Consider the following 18,412-nt stretch of genomic DNA (forward strand, 5'->3'; position numbering starts at 1 on the left):
CCTACAGTTGTTTCTCATTCATTAATGTTCAGTATCGGTTATTTTCTTTCCTGTTTATGTATGTTGTATGTTTAGTGCATATGCCAACTGCCAGACCACATGAACTGACAAAAATTATATGGTCTAAACTTCTCTATTATTCTTCAAACAGAAAAAAAAAAAAACCTGGCCTGTCAACATCCCAGCTATCATATTATTATTGCAATTTCTTTCTTTTAGATATTCACGAGTTTAACCTTGATAGCTTTATTACTGACCAAGTCTTCAGTCAGTATGTTGGTATGTTGTCACGGTGAATGAAACCTTGATATCATTGGTGTATGTCGTAATATCTACACACAGTTTTCTATTTTCTATGTTTGTTTTCCTGTAAAATAAATGTTAAATAAAATATAGAACATTTTTAACTTATATTTCAGCTATTTGTCAAAGAAACATTTCTTGTTTTCATTTAGTTTAGCTTGAAGTAAAATAACTAAAACTGAAATAAAAGTAATAAAAACTAGTAAGACAAAATTATTACAACTAAAAAAAATATTAAAAATAACATTAAAATTCTTAATGAAAACTATAATAATATATACATTATACTAAAATAGCACTGGTGCACACTGTATCACACATTAATAGTGAAGGATGTTGTGGTTATATTATAGGGCTGACAAACCGAGCATGTTGAAGAGAAATTTAATCTGTGTTTTGTTCTGTGGCACTGATGGGATCCTCATGTGCAGCGAAGCATGATGGGTGTCATATTACATAGTCTACATTACATTACATTTAGCTGACGCTTTGGATGTCTTACAATTGCTATATATGTCAGAGGTCGCACGCCTCTGGAGCAACTAGGGGTTAAGTGTCTTGCTCAGGGACACATTGGTGTCTCACAGTGGATTCAAACCCGGGTCTCTCACACCAAAGGCATGTGTCTTATCCACTGCACCAACACCACCCCAGTCTAGGTGCATTCCGGTTTGTAGCTCTATCTGTCATGTAGCACTTTATCCACAATTAGTGAGAGTAAATGTTAAAAGTCTTTATCTACACCTAGTTAAGCCGAGGTCATCTGGTTCATAATGATAATTGGGAAAAATTCCCATGTGACTCCTCACAAGTTCTGCTTAATCTAATAATCCATTCCTGTCCGACAGACTCGTCTGTCATGCCTGAAATCAAGGTTTAAATTTTTTTTTTTTTTGAAAAACTGTTTGCTATTAATTTTCTCTAATGATTTAATATATATATATATATATATATAAACATTAAATACCACACCAATTCTATAAATAATGAACATTATGATGCTTCAAAACATTTAATCATTACATGATACAATTTAATAACAGAATGTTACAAAGACACAAAATAGAGGTATATGTTCAGTGACACAACAAAGAGGACATTTCTTAAGCGGTGCTTTTGAAAGAGATGACAGTGCAAGTGAACAGGGCGAGGTAAACACAACCTGATATACAGAAGCTGTACAAAGAGGAAAGGCCCAAAAAAGAGGTGCTTCAATAATTCTTTCAAACAAGATCTCAGCTTTATAATCATTTTATATCTTTGATTGAATAATAATATTAAATACCACAAAATTACAAATAACACTATAGTCTACAGTAGCTGTATGTAAAACTTTGGGAATGCTTCAGTATCTGCATTATTAAGGCCATTGGTTAGGTGTGCTATATTTACAAACACAAATAGAGTATTTATATCTTAACTGGATATTGTGCCTTCATTTACTATTTTTCATGTATGCATTACACAACTAAGTCTGGCTGCCAGAAAGATGTGAAGTGGATTATACAGCAAACTGGACTAGCAGACAGGCTTAGATACAAATACAAGACAGCTGCTAAACGACTGAGAATACAAACCTCAATAGAAAGGCTTTGAACAAACACCAGTGCACTCAATAAAGGGAGTACTGACGTTGTATCTGAAGCAGTGGATGGGTGTGATGAAGTGGGCCTTTTACCCTTATCAGCACATCAGTGACATGAAGAACAGCCATTAGTCTAGTGCTGCGTGTGAGGAAGTATTTAGCCTTACATTCACTGTATATACAAATGAAAAGGAGTGTTAATCATTTACAGAAATGTAAATACTAAGCTGTCAAACAACACAATCTGGTGTTTAAATAATTTTTTTTACGTTTTAAACTTTGCCTGTTATGTACAGTTTTAAAATAAAAAAAACAACAACAATAGAATAAATAAATCATATTGATAATCAATAGCAAAGCTTCACATAACCTTCAGTGGTTCTTATATTAACATGACAAGATGACAACATCATTTTTGTCGTCAGATTATAAAGATTATAACGAAACAGCAGTGTGATATATTTATTGTGTTTTGTTACATTTGTGCACCATATGAAGATGCAGATCTATGTCAGCTGAGCACTTGAGATGGATGCTCATACCAGGTGCAAGCAGCCTTAGTTCAGCTTGTTAGATGTAGTTAGACTGGCTGCAGAGATAATGTCATTTAATGAAAGTCTCATGGGTGCGATCCAGTAGTCATTATGTAGTATGGTTACGACTCCACACAACACTGGGATTGGAGTGTGAATGAAATGAAACATACAAGTCCAAATACATCAACAAAAACACATGCTTCCTTACTTAACTATATTTTAAAGCACTAAAATAAACTTTTGGTACATCCAGTAACCTGTAAAGTGATTTTTGATTAAATCTCACATGCTGAGTGGATGTGATTGGTCAAAATTTGATTGGTCTTTGTTGTATGTTTAAAATGGAGTTAGCATGATAAAGCAGAAACAGCAGGAAGTAGAATGACATTGGTCATGATAGTGAATGAGTGTAGTGCTATCCGAGTGACAATCTAATACTCTCTCTACACAGATAATCTGGGTCAATCTGTGAGGGAGGGGATGCAGTAAATCTAGGGGGTGAGGGAGATTACAGGGGCTTGTGAAGGGAAATATCCCATCTTTGCTTTTGCATGGCATATTTTCCAATATCTGCTGTCCAAACAGCATCCACTGCACATTTAATGCACTTTCTGTTGTCCTTGTACTAAGAAAACTATCTTCAATAACAATATTCTAGTTGTGTTCAATGGAAGTATATATTATTATTAGTCATTAACACGCATGTTCCTATCCAAAGCAAATTTAGCCTAAATACTAACAGGGTCAGTCCACTTGGAGCAACACAAACTGAAGCTCTCAGAAGATTCTTAACACCGTGTATGTGTGTGTTTGTAAGTTTGCCATTATAACTGTGACTATTCTAACAACATAAAATGAGTTAATCTTTAAAGTCAACAGAAATTCTAAAGCCATATTTTTAATACACATTTAGCTGGGACAATGACAAATAAGAGTGTTTAAAATTAAGAAAGGGGCATTTTTTTAAATGTCTGATTTAAAATCGATTTCATGTTCTTAGAAATGTACTCTTTTTAAATTGAGAGGCCACTTCACTGCCTTTTTCTAATAATAGAATAAAAGGTTATTTCTTTTTTAATAATTTCATCCTTTTAATGAGCCTTTTTTCCTTGTTCTGTTTCAGGACAGTTGTATCACAATTTTGATTTTATTTTTTAATGCAAGATCTCGGTCAATCAACTTTCCTTGGGCTAGCGGGATTTCATTTTCAAATAAATGTATAGACCTGGACAAAAACAAAATAAATGTCACTGACCCAGCTAAATAAACAGCGAGTTTCACAGGTACCAATTCCATCTGTGTCACGCAACACTGAGTGAGTAAGTGTGAGAATGAGGGTGGTTTAGTGTGTGGGAATGTCACATGAGATGTGCGGATCGGAGTGTGGGAATAAGGATTAGTGAGCACTGGGGTAAGTGTTTTTTTAGTGAGGTGTGGCAGTGGACACAAATGAAACATTATCGTACAAACACACATGACAAACAGAAAAGAATCACCATGAAAGGTTAACATGATTAAAACATGATCTCGGTTCCAGTATATGCTGAAAAATAAATAAAAATACAGTTATACTGTATTATAAGAATAAATATTTATAAGGTGCAGAGAAGTAGAGGAAAACAAAATATGGAGAAAGATGGTGGAAACAGAGCCACTGAGGTTAGTGTGTGTTTAAGGAGTGTGTGTTTGTGACCCAGACTGCAAAAATAATAGGTGTGTAAATATATAATGTTTTAAGTATATTCACTTGATTTGTTGATAGTTCCTGCCTGCTGTTAAATTAAAATGATGGTCAGCAAAGTATGTGCATGTGTGTGTGTTTGTATACACAAAAAAGAAAATAAACGGCCGTATTTGATTAGGATGGTGAACAAGGACGTTGACACTGGTTGCTCAAATACAATATTAAAGTAATATGTTGGGGTCAGTTCAGGTTAGGACCAGTTAACAGCATTTGTGGCATAATGTTGATTACCACAAAAATTACAATCCACTTCATTTATTTTCTTAAAAAATGTCACAAATCTGGATTACAGTGAGATACTTTCAAAGTAAGTGAATTGGGCCAATCGGTCCTCACCATTTCAAAATTACAGTCGTAAGATATAAACAAAAACGCTTTTCTTTGAAAAGGTATTTACAATTTTACAACTTTTTTGCAATGACAGCTCAGATTTTTTACAGCTCAAGTAATACAGTTTTAACAGAATAACCGTTCATAAAATAATAAGGTACACATTTCGGCTCCAAAATGGGTTTCATTTACCTCTATTGTTTTTTTAAAGGAAATGAGGGAAGTCCAAATCATTTTTTTGTGGGAACCAACATTATTTGACAAGTTACTGAACCTAGAATATTCCTTTAACCCTTCGTTTTGATAAACAGCGTATCTTAACATGTTGTCAGTAAACTGAATCAGGAGGAACAGAACAGGCAGGCATGCAGGTGTACTGTAAACACACCTCACTGTGATCAGATCATCTGCTGGCAGGTGGATTATCGTGGGTTGGTGAGTGTGTGCTGAGAGTGTGTCCTTCAGGCTGGACGTTCTGGACGGTCTCCACCAGGCTGCCGCTGGGAAGGACCACGTATCGTGCTGCCACTTCCTGCCCCTGCTTCTCCCGCAAACCCTCCTTACTGTGCCAGATACCATAGCCAAAATACACCAGAAGACCTGTGAGAGAGCAGCAGGACAAAATTGATTATGTGAGCAGGCTGGCTTAACTGTTTATATGGTCTGTAGCAGTGCTGACAGGACCTGAAGATAATCATGTTTAGGCTGATCTTCTTTTCCCACAGATGAGTGCATAGCCAATTAATGCTCAGCTACTACAGACAAACGCTGGACTCTCTTTAAAAGCTTCAACATGCAGAACAGTCACCATTTAGCTATTAACTTTGACTAAAAAACTAGCTAAACAAATCTAAACCTTCAAACTATAGCCGTATTTTCACCTTGTTTACCCATTGAAATAAAATGCTGTTTTTATTTATCTGTCAAGGCAACAGTATGTAGATTTTATAGTCTGAATCTCAGACTACCCTACGAAATACAAGTTATAGAGAAATACAGTTGAAGGTGCCCAACATCTTTGGTAGGAAAATAGCAGCTTGAACATTCTGCTTAAAGCATCTTCCAGTGTTTCAGAAAACAAAGAAAGTCAAATGGGTTTGGAACAAACTGAGGGCGAGTCTCTTTATGACCGCTGTATTCACAGACGGCTCATTGTCTTTAATGAGATTGTTGTTCTGTAATGAGTTGATCAGTTCATAAACTATATATCTCCTCTGCGGTTACACTGTAGAGGGTTTTTTAATTGATATTTATGTAATTCACAATATTGTGGTGGAATAGAGGTGAAGCGCAATGAAGTGGTACCTGCTGCAAGCCATACGGCGAAACGGATCCAGGTGAGTGGACTTAACTTCAACATGAGAAATACATTCATAAGGATGCTGAAGCCAGGAACAAATGGCACCAGAGGGACCTGAATGATAAAACACTAATTTATCACTTTAAATCTTAAAAAAAAAAAAAGAATTCTGAAAAGTTGTTTAAATAAACTGGAAACTAGAGGAAAAGATATTCCTTTACTTCATCACACGTACCTTGTGTATGACATATTGCGGTTAATTGCAGTTTTTTTTAGGATTTGTACTTAAACTTCATGTTGAAAGTTCAGTTCGTGGTAGGCCCATAAAATCATAAAAATGTATAGAATATATAATGTTCTTACAATGAGCTCACTAGAGCTATATTCAATGAGTCTGTGAGTTGTTATCCCAGATCACGCCAAGAAAGACAGCAACAAGTCAGTAAACTTGATTTAAGAACTGTTTGGACCAACTCAAGTCAGATTCCTAAAAAATTTGTTCACAAAATATTTTTTGAACTGATTCAGCTGATTTAGGCTATTGAAAAAACAAATCATACATCGATGATGTATTCAATAATAGACAATGATCATGTTTTATGATGCACACATGCAAAGGATTTAACACTCAATTATTTTTACGGAAATCATGCTCACTTTTACACTGTATGATAGCTAACCAGTTGTCTATTCAGCCCTATTATTTAACTCACCTGAAAAGTCTTATGATTGGGCTGCTGTTCATGGACCCAGATGAGAGCCAGACTGAGCAGGAAGACCAGACTGAAGATGACCAGCAGCAGGGTGAAGCTCCACACAGGCAGATTGAGCTGGTTATTCCCAAACACCAGCACAGCACAAAGACAGACTCCACTGACCATCAGAGCGAGCACAGAGAAGGCCACCACCTCGCCTGGCTCACAGCCCCCCACTATCCGGCCCAGATAAGGCTCCCAGCAGGCCTTCAGTGTCCCTGGAGCCCCTCTCTCCTTCACTGACTTCTCCCGCTCCACCAACTGAAGTTTATCAGAGAAGGACTCATACTCCTTCAGCTCTCCACCGTCCGGCGCAAAGGTCTGGGTCTCATTCGTCACCACAGGCGGATCCACCGGCTGGCCTGACTGGTTCACTGAAGATGTGGATGAAGCGTCTGTCTTGATTCCACCTCCTCCTGAGCTCCCACCGCTTTTATCCGGCTGGAAGCGGAGCACTATGATGCTGGCCGCTACAAAAGTGTAAGCAAGCAGAGTGCCAATAGAGAGGAACTGGACCAGAGCTTCCAGATCAAAGATGAGGGCAAGGATTGCCATAAGGCTGCCAAATACTAGAATTGCGATCACCGGGACTTTGGTTACAGGGTTTACACGGGAAAAGACAGAGAAGAAAAGGCCATCCTCTGCCATGGCATACACGATCCGTGGAAGGGAGAAGAGGTTGCTAAGCAACACCGTGTTCATGGCTAGATGAAAGAGATAAATAAGTTTTAATTAGTCAGGAAACACATAGTGCAACCATAGTCTTCATTATTAAAATCTAACAGCAATACAACTTAATCATCACTATCAACATAAGTTCAGTCATGTCTTCCAAAAAAAAAAAAAAACATGTTTTTACATATTTTATATGGCAATGTGACAATATGAATGTCAAAGCTGAATTTTCAGCATCATTACTTCAGTCTTGATTGTCACATGATCCTTAAGAATTTATTCTAATATGCTGATTTGCTGCTCAAAAAACATTTCTTCTCATTTCCAATGTTGCAAACAGCTGTGCTGAATCTGATTAACATTTTTAAGACGGTGATACTTTTTTCAGGATTATTTAATTAATCTAAAGTTTAAATGAACACTATTTAATTGAAATAGAAATCTTTTAGAAAATTATAAATATCTTTACTGCCATTTTTGATTAATATAATGCATCCTTGACGAATTAAAGTTTTTTTTATCAAATGTATCAAAATAATAATAATCCAAATAATTAACCCATATTAGGTCATTTTGAAATAATGCATTATTAAATAAATACTGCATAAAACAAGTGAATTTGGGTACATCTTTTGTTGTCATTTAATTGTGTATATCGGTATTAAATCAACCACCCTGCTCTCTAAATGTCTACACTGGCCATATGTCAACCACTAACTCATACTCACCACAGATGGATCCCACAGCCACAATGAACCCGGCCCAGCTATATCCTCGTCTGTAGAACGCATCAGAGAGCGCCGAGTTTGGGTCAAGCGTATGCCATGGAACCATCAAGGTAAGAACCGTGGACACCAGGACATATGCTGTGGCTGCCAGGCCTAGTGAGATTGCCGTCGCTGCAGGAACAGCCCTCTGAGGATTGCTGGCCTCCTCGCTGGAAGCCGCTATCACATCAAAGCCAACGAAGGCATAGAAGCATGTTGCAGTTCCTGCCAGAATACCTGAAAGTCCAAAGGGGGCAAAGCCTCCCTCCCGACTGCTCCAGTTGTCTGAGTCGGCCAGTACAAAGCCAAACACCAAGATAAAAACAATGACTGCCATACTGATGGCTGAGAAGATGTGGTTTAGCCAAGATGAGACACGAACACCAAATGAAATGAAAAAGGAAGCCACTAGGAGGATGGCGGCTGCTAAGAGGTCTGGGTAATTAGCAATGAAGGGCACATCCCAACGCATCACATGAGTCTCGGTGAAGTTCTGAATGCGATGATTGAAAATAGAGTCCAGATATCCACTCCATGCACGCGCTACTGCCGCCCCACCAATCATATACTCTAAAATGACATTCCAGCCAATCAGGAATGCCCAGATTTCCCCAACAGAGACGTAAGTGAACATGTAGGCGGAGCCTGTCTTTGGTACACGGGCGCCAAACTCAGCATAACACAGTGCTGCCATGAGAGACGCCACCCCGGCTATGATGAAAGACACCACTACAGCCGGTCCTGCAGTGTCTTTAGCAACGGTTCCCGTGAGAACATACAGGCCTGAACCCACCATGCCACCAACACCAAGCAGCGCGAGGTCCACTGTGGACAGACAGCGTTTTAGTGAAGTTGCCATCATGTCGTCCTCCAACGTCTTTAGCCGGTTCAGCTTCTGACAGAACCTCACCACTGGAGAGCAGCCGGAAACACATGATGCCATCTTGACAGAGAACGCAGGGGTTGGTGAAAGAGACTGTGTGAAATATACAAAGATCACACCTGGCCCATCATTTTCTGAGTCAAACAACCTAAAAGGAATAGAAACAGAATAGAAAAGCAAATCTGCTATTAACACACCGAGCACCAAAGTAAAAAATTTACTATTTTTTTTAAAGAAAAAGATTCCAGCACAAGTGACGAAAAATGTACAAGATAATTAAAACATGGGCAAAACATCTAATATTTGATATATTTCATAATATGCTTTTCTAGGCCTGTCTAGTATGGGTTTAGGTGCCTTTGCAGTAACATATAGATTGCATGTATCAGACTTCAGCAAATTTTATGGATAGTGTACCTAATGTTCAGTTATTTAGATTATGTTTTATACACTACATTAAATATCTCTATGTAGACCTGGCATATTATCTCTTTAAAATGCAGCATGAATGTTGAATACTGTTTAATGCTTAATTTGATGTATATTTGATAAAGTAAATCATGATGTTAGTTATGTGGAGATGTGGCCTGGTTAGAGTGGATCAGTCCACACACACGCACATACACACACACACACACACACACACACACACACACACAGATGAGATGATGCTGCAGATGGTGATTCCGCTCACATCACATCCGCTGCTGGAGTCCCGAATGAATTACATGTCAAATTCTCCATTGCACAGTCAATCTAAAAATCGCTTTAATACAATATTATATATTTATGCAAAAAGCCAAGCTGTTGACGGACTAACGTTACCATTCGCCATGAAACGCAGCATGAATAATTTGAGTTTGAGTAATTTGAATTTATCTGAGATTAGTGATATTTCAAAGAGCTGGAATAAGCTCACATATAAGAGCCAGCGATCTTTTCTTGTTGCTTTTATCGTTTAATTGCACAAAACTGTGACAGCTGCTCTTTCATCCTCCTTAACGCCAAAGCCACGTTAACTAACGTCACGGAGACAGGTGAGAAACTGCCCCGCTCTCTGCTTTGTACTGACCACAAACATAAGCATTCAAATCATATACATACACATCCGTATAATAAAGAATAGTACGACTCTGTACCTGTAGTTGGTTCGTGTCTCGTTCGGTGAAAGCGATAGAGCGTCATTGAACAGAAGGGAAGGGAGTGAGGGTGGAGGAGCGAACAGGAGCTGTTTCCGCTCTTAAAGCTACAGCACCTCATTCATCAGACGGTACCCACCCTAACACATTAGAAATGGCCAAATTACTGTTATTGAATTATGTGTGACGCCTACTCTTAGGCATGCTAATCACTTACATACTAGAACTAGTTTACACACACACACACAAAAAAAAATAATAATTGAGACCCTCTACTCTTGCCTGTAAAAACTGGAATCTTAACCTCTGACCCACTTTCTGTAGGCTCTGAATTTTAGAATATTGAATTTGGTGTTCCAAATTTGTTCTTCATCTTGAAACTTGAAAATGTATATAAAAAATAATGTTTATTGTCTAATAATTTAGAATAAATAATTGTTATGACCTTTAAAATATGCTATGCAATGCATCTGTGAACTCTTTTTAATGTGTTTTATTTCTCTCTCTCTCTCTCTCTCTCTCTCTCTCTCTCTCTCTCTCTCTGCTCGTGTGTGTTGATGTTTGTGTTCCAGATGGGTGTGGCCTCTGTTAACCAGCTGAAGATGGTGATTGGTGCTACTATGCACCTGAACGGATATAAGGACCGCCCCAAACACTCGTTGACTGCTATCTGATTTCGCTAGCATTGTCGTCGTTTGGTAGTGAGTGTTATATCGGAGATATATTTTGTGTAGTGAATCTGTTGAGTGTCTGTCATTGTAAGTTCAAATACTGGATCTCCTGTTTCTCTGAACATTGCCTGTTTTTGATTACGATTTGGGGATAATATTTATTTATTACAATAAATAATGTTTTTTTCCGGGTCTAGGAGGATATAGCGTGTAATGACAGACATTTAGTGTGTAAGAGCATGTTTATGTAACCCTTCTATTATGTTTTGAGTCAATTTGACCCCAGGCTGTTTTAGCTTTATAAAACATTATCCTATGGTCTTTTGATTTCAAATGCAATTCAATTGCAATTTCAGGGGCACTTCTAAAATATTTTGGAGCATCCTCTGCCACTGGTCAGGATGAGCCAACAACCTCCCCCGCTACACAGGCCTCTTCTGGAATCGTCTCGACCCTTCAGGATGAGCCAACCACCTCCTCCGATACACATGTCTCCACAAATATCTGATATTGAGGATGAAGACCTCTTTGCCTCTACTTCTCCCCAGCATGAGCTTTCAGGTGTGCATATCGTGTGTGTGTGTGTGTGTAGGCTACAAGACAACTGGACAACTGCAATTTAATGTAATTTTAATATTTCTGCTCATTTATGAGTAGGACTATGTTTTTTCACTGCTATGTGTTTTGAGTAATATGCCAATATGCTGTCTGATAGAAATGCCTGGAGCTGAACCCCCACTGGTGAGGATGAGCCTCTGTCAATCGACCCTGCTAACTGGCCCTCACATCTGACTGACAGGTTTCGGACTGAGCTGGTTCGCAGAGGACCAAGTAAGCCACCTGGCTTTGTTTTCCGTATGAATGAGAGTGATGGGAGAAGTTGCCACCAACAATATTTTAAGAAGTCATTAGTAATTGGTGAAAAGATGGCAAGAAGTTGGCTGATATATTCAATTAAGAACAGCAGCCTCTTTTGCTTCTGCTGCAAATTGTTTTCCAAGAGGAACATCAATTTAACAAGTGCAGGAATGGCAAATTGGAAACATGCAAGCAATTATCTCACATCACATGAAAACAGTACAGAACACCTCAATTGCATGAAAGCATGGAAGGAACTGTCAATGAGGTTAAAAAGTGGGGCAACTATTGATAAGCAGGAGAAGGCACTTCTGGAGGCTGAAAGGGTGAGATGGAGAGCACTGCTGACACGTCTCACTGCTATCGTGCAGTCACTGGTTATTCGAAATTACTCGTTCACATAGAAACACTGTTCACACCATCAAATGGGAACTTCCTCAAAGAGGTCGAACTTATGGCCAGGTTTGATCCCATCATGAAAGATCACCTTAACCGTGTCGAAAGAGGAACAGCAAGTCATAACAGCTACCTAGGCCATCATGTGCAGAATGAGCTGATTGATTTGTTGAGCAGCAAAATCATATCTGCTATAGTGGATGACATCAAGCAGGCAAAGTTTTTTTCAATAATTTTGGATTGCACCCCAGATATAAGCCACACAGAACAGTTGTCAGTGGTCATTAGATGGTGTCACTGATGGAGAAGCCCAAATATTCTTAATATTTTTTTGTTGATAATATTGTTGCTCTCTGCTCTGGGGGGGGGGGCTCGAAAGGGGTCTCGCCCAGGGTGTATTTCAATGTAGAACCGCCACTGCTGTAAGACGTTTATCTTTGGAACACCGTTTAAGATATTTTAGATTTAGTCCGAGAGCTCTCAGTCCCTCCATTGAAGCTGTGTGTACGGTCTACTGTCCATGTCCAGAAAGGTAAGAAAAACATCATCAAAGTAGTCCATGTGACATCAGAGGGTCGGTTAGAATTTTTTGAAGCATCAAAAATACATTTTGGTCCAAAAATAGCAAAAACGACGACTTTATTCAGCATTGTCTTCTCTTCCGTGTCTGTTGTGTGAGAGAGTTCAAAACAAAGCAGTCTGGATATCCGGTTCGCGAACGAATCATTTAGTTTCTTCAAATCGAACTGAATCGTTTTAAACGGTTCGCATCTCTAATACGCATTAATCCACAAATGACTTAAGCTGTTAATTTTTTTTAATGTGGCTGACACTCCCTCGGAGTTCAAACAAACCAATATCCCGGAAGTAATGCATGCACTCAACCAGTACACTGACTGAACTGCTGTGAAGAGAGAACTGAAGATGAACACCGAGCCAGATAAGAAGAATCGAGGAGCTGATGATACTGCGCATGTGTGATTCAGCGTGAAGCAGACTACACAGAGCGCATAAACTGAACTGATTCTTTTGGTGATTGATTCTGAACTTATTCTGTGCTAGTGTTATGAGCGTGGGTAAACCGAAGGCTTAAATCAAGGGCAATCATCGCAAATGACGCCATTACGTCGAGCGCAAAAGAACCGGTGAACCGTTTTCTTCAACCGGTTTATTGAATCGAACTGTCCGAAAGAACTACTGGTGATCCGAAAACCGATGCAACCGGTTCTTGACTCGTGAACGAGTCAGTCTTTTGTTCGTTATCTGGCTCGGTGTTCATCTTTAGTTCTCTCTTTGAGACCATTTGTGAAAATGTAGCTTGCTGCTGCAGCTAGTTTTAGTCCAGCCAGCAGGAAGTGATCATTCCTTGACTTGAATGGGTGCAAAAGTCCTAGTGTAATTTCACACATGTTAGTGAAAAGGAGCATCCTTCAAATGAGGCATTAATCTGGCCTCCTGGCATTCTGTTGTCATGAATTCCCCACCTCAATTATGAATTTGACTTCGTTTTCATTTTGAAGATGGTAGCATATTCTTATGGTTGGTAGGCCACTGTGAACAGCTTGCTTCTGGAGCTAGTTTTAGTCTGGCCAGCAGGGGGTGATAATTCCCTGACTTGAATGGGTGCCAAAGTCTTAAGGATGATTTATACTTCTGCGTCTGGCCTACACCATAGCATATGCGTAGATGCACTCCCTTATGCCATTGCCTGACGTGCACCTCTCCAAAAATCTAACAGCGTGTCAATTATACGCAAACCGCAAGCGCTGTGATTGGTCTGCTAGAATCCCTCCCTCCTTATGTGCTTGAGTTTTGTGTGTTTATGTGCACTTTAATATATTTTAATGTTACACCTGAATAAAATTCATACACATATAAAAAAATAAAACAAAGCAAAGAACAAGTGTCTTTTCATTTATTATATAGCATTATACATCAGTAGTTGTCCGCAACAAACAATGTTCTGCCGTGGTACAAGTCCTCGTGGAGATGGAAAGAATGCCTTCTTCCTGTTCCATTGTTGTCTCCTTTTGTAGTTTTAAATAACGATTTGATATTTATTTGCTGCCGTCATGGCTATAATGCTTCTCCGATGAGCCGCTTCGATCTTCTTCAGCTTTTGTCGTGGTACTGCAGGTAACACCAGCAACATGCTACCACCCTAAAATATTAGGGTGGTACAACTGAGCCACGTTTCCCCTGATGGAGGTCACAGTTGAAACTCTGAGTACAGCTTCAAGATGGGCATCACTAAGCCTGGACCTGTACTTGCATTTATTGAAGTTCATAGTTGAGAAAAGTTTCTCACACAGATATGTGCTTCCAAAAAGGCACATTACCCGACTGAACACTTTGGACAGCTCTGGGAAGCATGGAGGTAATTCTGTCCAGTCTTGTCTGCTTGTCCCTGTGCCTCTCTGAATTTTGTTTTTAGCTCACTGTTGAACTGCAAGTCAATAAGTTCCATTTGCAAAAGATTTGGGACACTCTCCACATCAGCTAAGAAGGGGTCTGAAAACAGCTGGAAAGTGTCACGATGTGCCTTGAAGTCAGCAAAACGTTGATCAAATTCCTGCAGTAGGTTTTCAATAGCAGAGGCATATTCATCACCACTGAATGCTGTGCCCTCCTCCGCAAGAGATCTGCATGTTAGGAAATGACTAGGGTTTTTTGCAGAAAGCTGAGTTTTCCACAATCTTAGTTTTGTGGAGAAGGCTTTCACACTGTCATACGCTGCTGTGATGAGCTGACCTGGGCCCTGGAGCTTCAGGTTAAGGACGTTCAGCTCCTGTGTTATGTCAACTAAGAATGCAAGGTCCATGACCCATTTAGGATCATCAAATACAGGAACATCCATTCTGCCATCTTCCATGAATCTCTTCACTTCTGAACTTAACTCAAAGAATCTCTTCAGGACATTCCCCCTGCTGAGCCAGCGGACCTCAGTAAAATAAAGTACATCACCATATGTTGACTCAATTTCTTCTAAAAAGGCCCGAAACTGGCGATGCTGTAAACTCCTAGACCTGATGTAATTTATACATTTCAGGACAACAGACATGACATGTTCATATTTCAAGCATTTGCTGCACAGTGCCTGTTGGTGTATAATGCAGTACAGAACAACATTTTCCTCTTCTAACTTTCTTTGTACTAGTGCCACCAGTCCATTTTTTTCCCTGTCATAGACGGGGCACCATCAGTGGTAATGCCGACCAGTCTGTTCCACGGCAAACCAGCGTGCTCAATGGCGTCACACAGCTGCTGAAATATATCTTTGGCTGTGGTACAGCCGTGCATTGGACACAAACTCAGCAACTCTTCTGTCACTTCAAATTGGTCATTAATACCCCTGATGAAAATTGCTAACTGAGCACTGTCGGTTATGTCTGTGCTTTCGTCAAGCGCCACAGAATATGCTGTGAAAACTTTAGATTTGCTTTAGATTTTAACACAAACAGGACAATTTAATATCTATAATAATCATATAGACTACAACTTTTAGACTCTGGGATGAATGTTGTGCTAGAGCTTATCAATAAATGAATGAAACCGAAATAGAGTATAAAGAAATACTTCACGAAAAGAGCAAATGTTAGAGGGAAATTTAATTATGGCAGATTTTAGTAAATTTTAGACAAAATCCTTAAAACAACTGAATAAATAGCTTATATTAATAAATACATTAAAGTAAAAACATTTTAAAAATCCAAAAATATAATAAATACATAATGCAACGACAGTACATATAGTAAAAACTTTTTAAAAGCAATACATATAACAAATACATAATACAACAAAAGTAAAAACATTCTTAATATATTATCTATATATTTTAACAGGAACAAAGTCCCACTCGCAGGTATTCACAGATCAATGACCAGGTACCAATCCTGGTCAAGTTTTTTTCTGGAGAGGATTTAAAGCCAGCTTTCAGGCTCTCCAGGAACAGCATCAACATGCTGGTACAGATGCTTCCCCGTCAAAAAGCCCATGGATGGAGCTGTGAAATTGAAGTACTTGTTACGGTTTATTGGCTTGCCTGTGGAGCATCCTACAGGGTCACATCAGATAACTTCAGCATGCCACTTTCAACTGTTTGTAGGACTGTTCACAATGTTGTGGAGGAGATGATGACCATCCTCCACAAAATTATTCATTTTCCAAAAGCAGAGGAAATGGATGAGGTGGGGGGTGGCTTGCTCACCTTGCTGGCCATGAGGCATTCCGCTGTGCTGCTGGTGCCACATCAGGATTGTTCCTCCTGCAATGCCACAAAAAAGATGCCACATAAATAGAAAGATCTTCCCTTCCATCATTCTACAGGGCACCTGTGATGCTAAAGGCACATTTATAGATGTGTATATTGGCAATCCAGGCTCTGTACACGATGCCCTTGTGCTGCGCAGATCACCAATGTACCAGCAGGCTGGATACTATCTTTTGGGAGATGGTGGATACCCTTGCTTGCAGCATCCTATTGCAATCATGACCCCATACCGCCAGCCTGTCGCAAGTAAGAACACTTTTTTTTATGTCAGACAGACAGACACACACACACGATAAACCAAATTGTTACCGTCATGAATTTGCAATACACTACACATTTTCTACACGATTTTTGATTAACAGGCCAAGTTGAAGCCCGATACAACAGGCATTATGCACAAGCACGGAACATCATCGAGCGCACTTTTGGGATGTTAAAAACTCACTGGCGTGCAATTTTCTTGCGGGCCCTGGAGATCAGGCCACTGTTCGCCCCAAAGGTGATTGGTGCCTGTTGTATCCTCCACAACATCTGTGTTGGGAGGTGATCTCTTGGAGGAGGAGGAGGAGGAGGAAAGCCAAGGACAAGAAGACAGCGAGGATGGTGAGAATGCAGCAGTGGGTGAGAGGGACCTATCAGGGAACCATCTCCGAGGACGTCTGGCTGCACAGCTTTCTTCTCCCGTGGAACTGCCTGGGTGTCCTACTGAACAGTACTACATCTAGACAGTAAACCTTTCCAGATGTTGTCATGTTCATTAAAAGAGCAACATAAACAGTTGAAATAGCTATGACATTAATTAGAAAGATAGGTATGAATAAATGTGTAAGTAGATGGATATAGATACATTTATACGTTTTCTTAATGTTGGTATGTTCTGCTTGAGATTTAACTGCATGATTGTAAATAATTGTATACCACTATAGACATTGGATATTACATTATTTTATATTATTTGTGTTTTTATTGTAAATATAAAGAATACACTGTTGCTATAACAATGATTTGCCAGGGTTGAAATTGAAACATTCATTTGTTATTTTTTTTTATTCAAATAATCTATATAAAATCATTTAACATTAAATACAACATTAATTTAGAATTTATTAAGTTTTTCAAACAGAGACAGATATGTCTCTGCTCTGGCTGTTGCTGCCCTCTCTCTCTCCTCTTCTCTCGCCAATGCTTCTCTCTCCCTCTCCTCTTCCCTCTCTGCCTGTTCTTTTAGAAACTCAAGAAGAGCCTGGCTGTCCCGTCGCCTCTTTCTTGACTGCTGACTACTCCTGGCTTCCACAGAAGGGGTAGAACCTGGTGTGTTGACTGAGCCACCTGTAGTGGCAGTGGGTTTGATGCTCCCCTGGAGTGCAGCATCCATTGCAGTGTACCACTGCCAGGTGGCAGCAGTCACACTACCGGCCTCTACCCCTTTTCCTGTGGGTGGGTCCCTAAGCTCCTGAAATATAAAGCAAAATGCTGTCATGTTCTCACCTCACGTTGTTCCACACTTTTAGACATTTTTTAGACCTTTTTTATTTTTGCTCTACACAGAGGAAGATATTCTTAAGAATTTTTGTAACCTAACAGTTTGAGACACCAAAAAATTACACATGTCAGTGGTGCCCCAGAACTGTTAGGTTACAAATATTCTTCCTTTGTGTAAAGCAAAAAAAAAAAGAATAAATAAATAGTGTATACAGGTGTGAAACAACTTAAAATTGTGGGTGAATGACAGAATGTTCATTTTGGGGTGAGCTATTCTTTTTACAGTCTCAGAGTAAACAATGTAAACAGAGTAAACTACATTTTACAAAATAAAATGTAAGGGCCAATGCATCTATGTAAGGTTTCAAATATGACCGGAAAGTCTTTACACACATCTTGGTAAGCCTCTTTTCAGTAACAGAAAGTAGAGAAACAGGCAGATTACCTTGTATTTATCTTTTAGGTTATTCCATTTTTTCTTTGCCTGTTTGGCAGTTATGGCCAAACCAGAAGTGGAAACAAAATGCCTATAGGCAAAACAAACCCATAAAGATTTACATGATTCCACTTCAATAACGTATTCATTCTTATGGATGAAGACTGTCCAAATCTAGCTCCAAACCTTCAGACATACAGGGAATTATACAAGCACTCAAAATGAATACTCACTCCCATCCACTTTTGGAGGAATTGTGCCTCCCGGTGAAAAGCCTTTCAT

The 18,412-nt window shown here is 39.2% G+C and overlaps 1 protein-coding gene across 2 annotated transcripts; it reads right to left on the minus strand.

Moving 5' to 3' along the window:
* Positions 1-3,881: 3,881 nt before the first annotated feature.
* On the minus strand, positions 3,882-10,143 carry slc7a4 (solute carrier family 7 member 4). Of its 2 annotated transcripts, XM_059503309.1 has the most exons (6): positions 10,018-10,143; positions 7,957-9,026; positions 6,512-7,257; positions 5,804-5,912; positions 4,887-5,098; positions 3,882-3,967 (listed from the first exon to the last, which is right to left on the minus strand). In XM_059503309.1, the coding sequence occupies exons 2-5, from the start codon at positions 8,936-8,938 to the stop codon at positions 4,902-4,904; spliced, it is 2,034 nt and encodes a 677-aa protein (XP_059359292.1). In that variant the 5' UTR covers positions 8,939-9,026; positions 10,018-10,143; the 3' UTR covers positions 3,882-3,967; positions 4,887-4,901. The 2 variants fall into 2 exon arrangements, with proteins under 2 accessions (XP_059359292.1, XP_059359291.1); XM_059503308.1 differs by having other exon boundaries at positions 3,888-5,098.
* Between the last annotated feature and the right edge of the window lie 8,269 nt (positions 10,144-18,412).

Source organism: Carassius carassius, chromosome 21 (genome assembly GCF_963082965.1).
Source record: "Carassius carassius chromosome 21, fCarCar2.1, whole genome shotgun sequence".
Taxonomy (NCBI): domain Eukaryota; kingdom Metazoa; phylum Chordata; class Actinopteri; order Cypriniformes; family Cyprinidae; genus Carassius; species Carassius carassius.

Excerpts from the sequence above, each read along its gene's own strand:
- slc7a4 (XM_059503309.1), bottom strand. The coding sequence starts at position 8,938 with ATGGCATCATGTGTTTCCGGCTGCTCTCCAGTGGTGAGGTTCTGTCAG. Across the intron at positions 5,913-6,511 it reads CCAATCATAAGACTTTTCAG|GTCCCTCTGGTGCCATTTGT; the intron begins GTGAGTTAAATA and ends TTTATCATTCAG. Across the intron at positions 5,099-5,803 it reads CGCCGTATGGCTTGCAGCAG|GTCTTCTGGTGTATTTTGGC; the intron begins GTACCACTTCAT and ends GCTCTCTCACAG.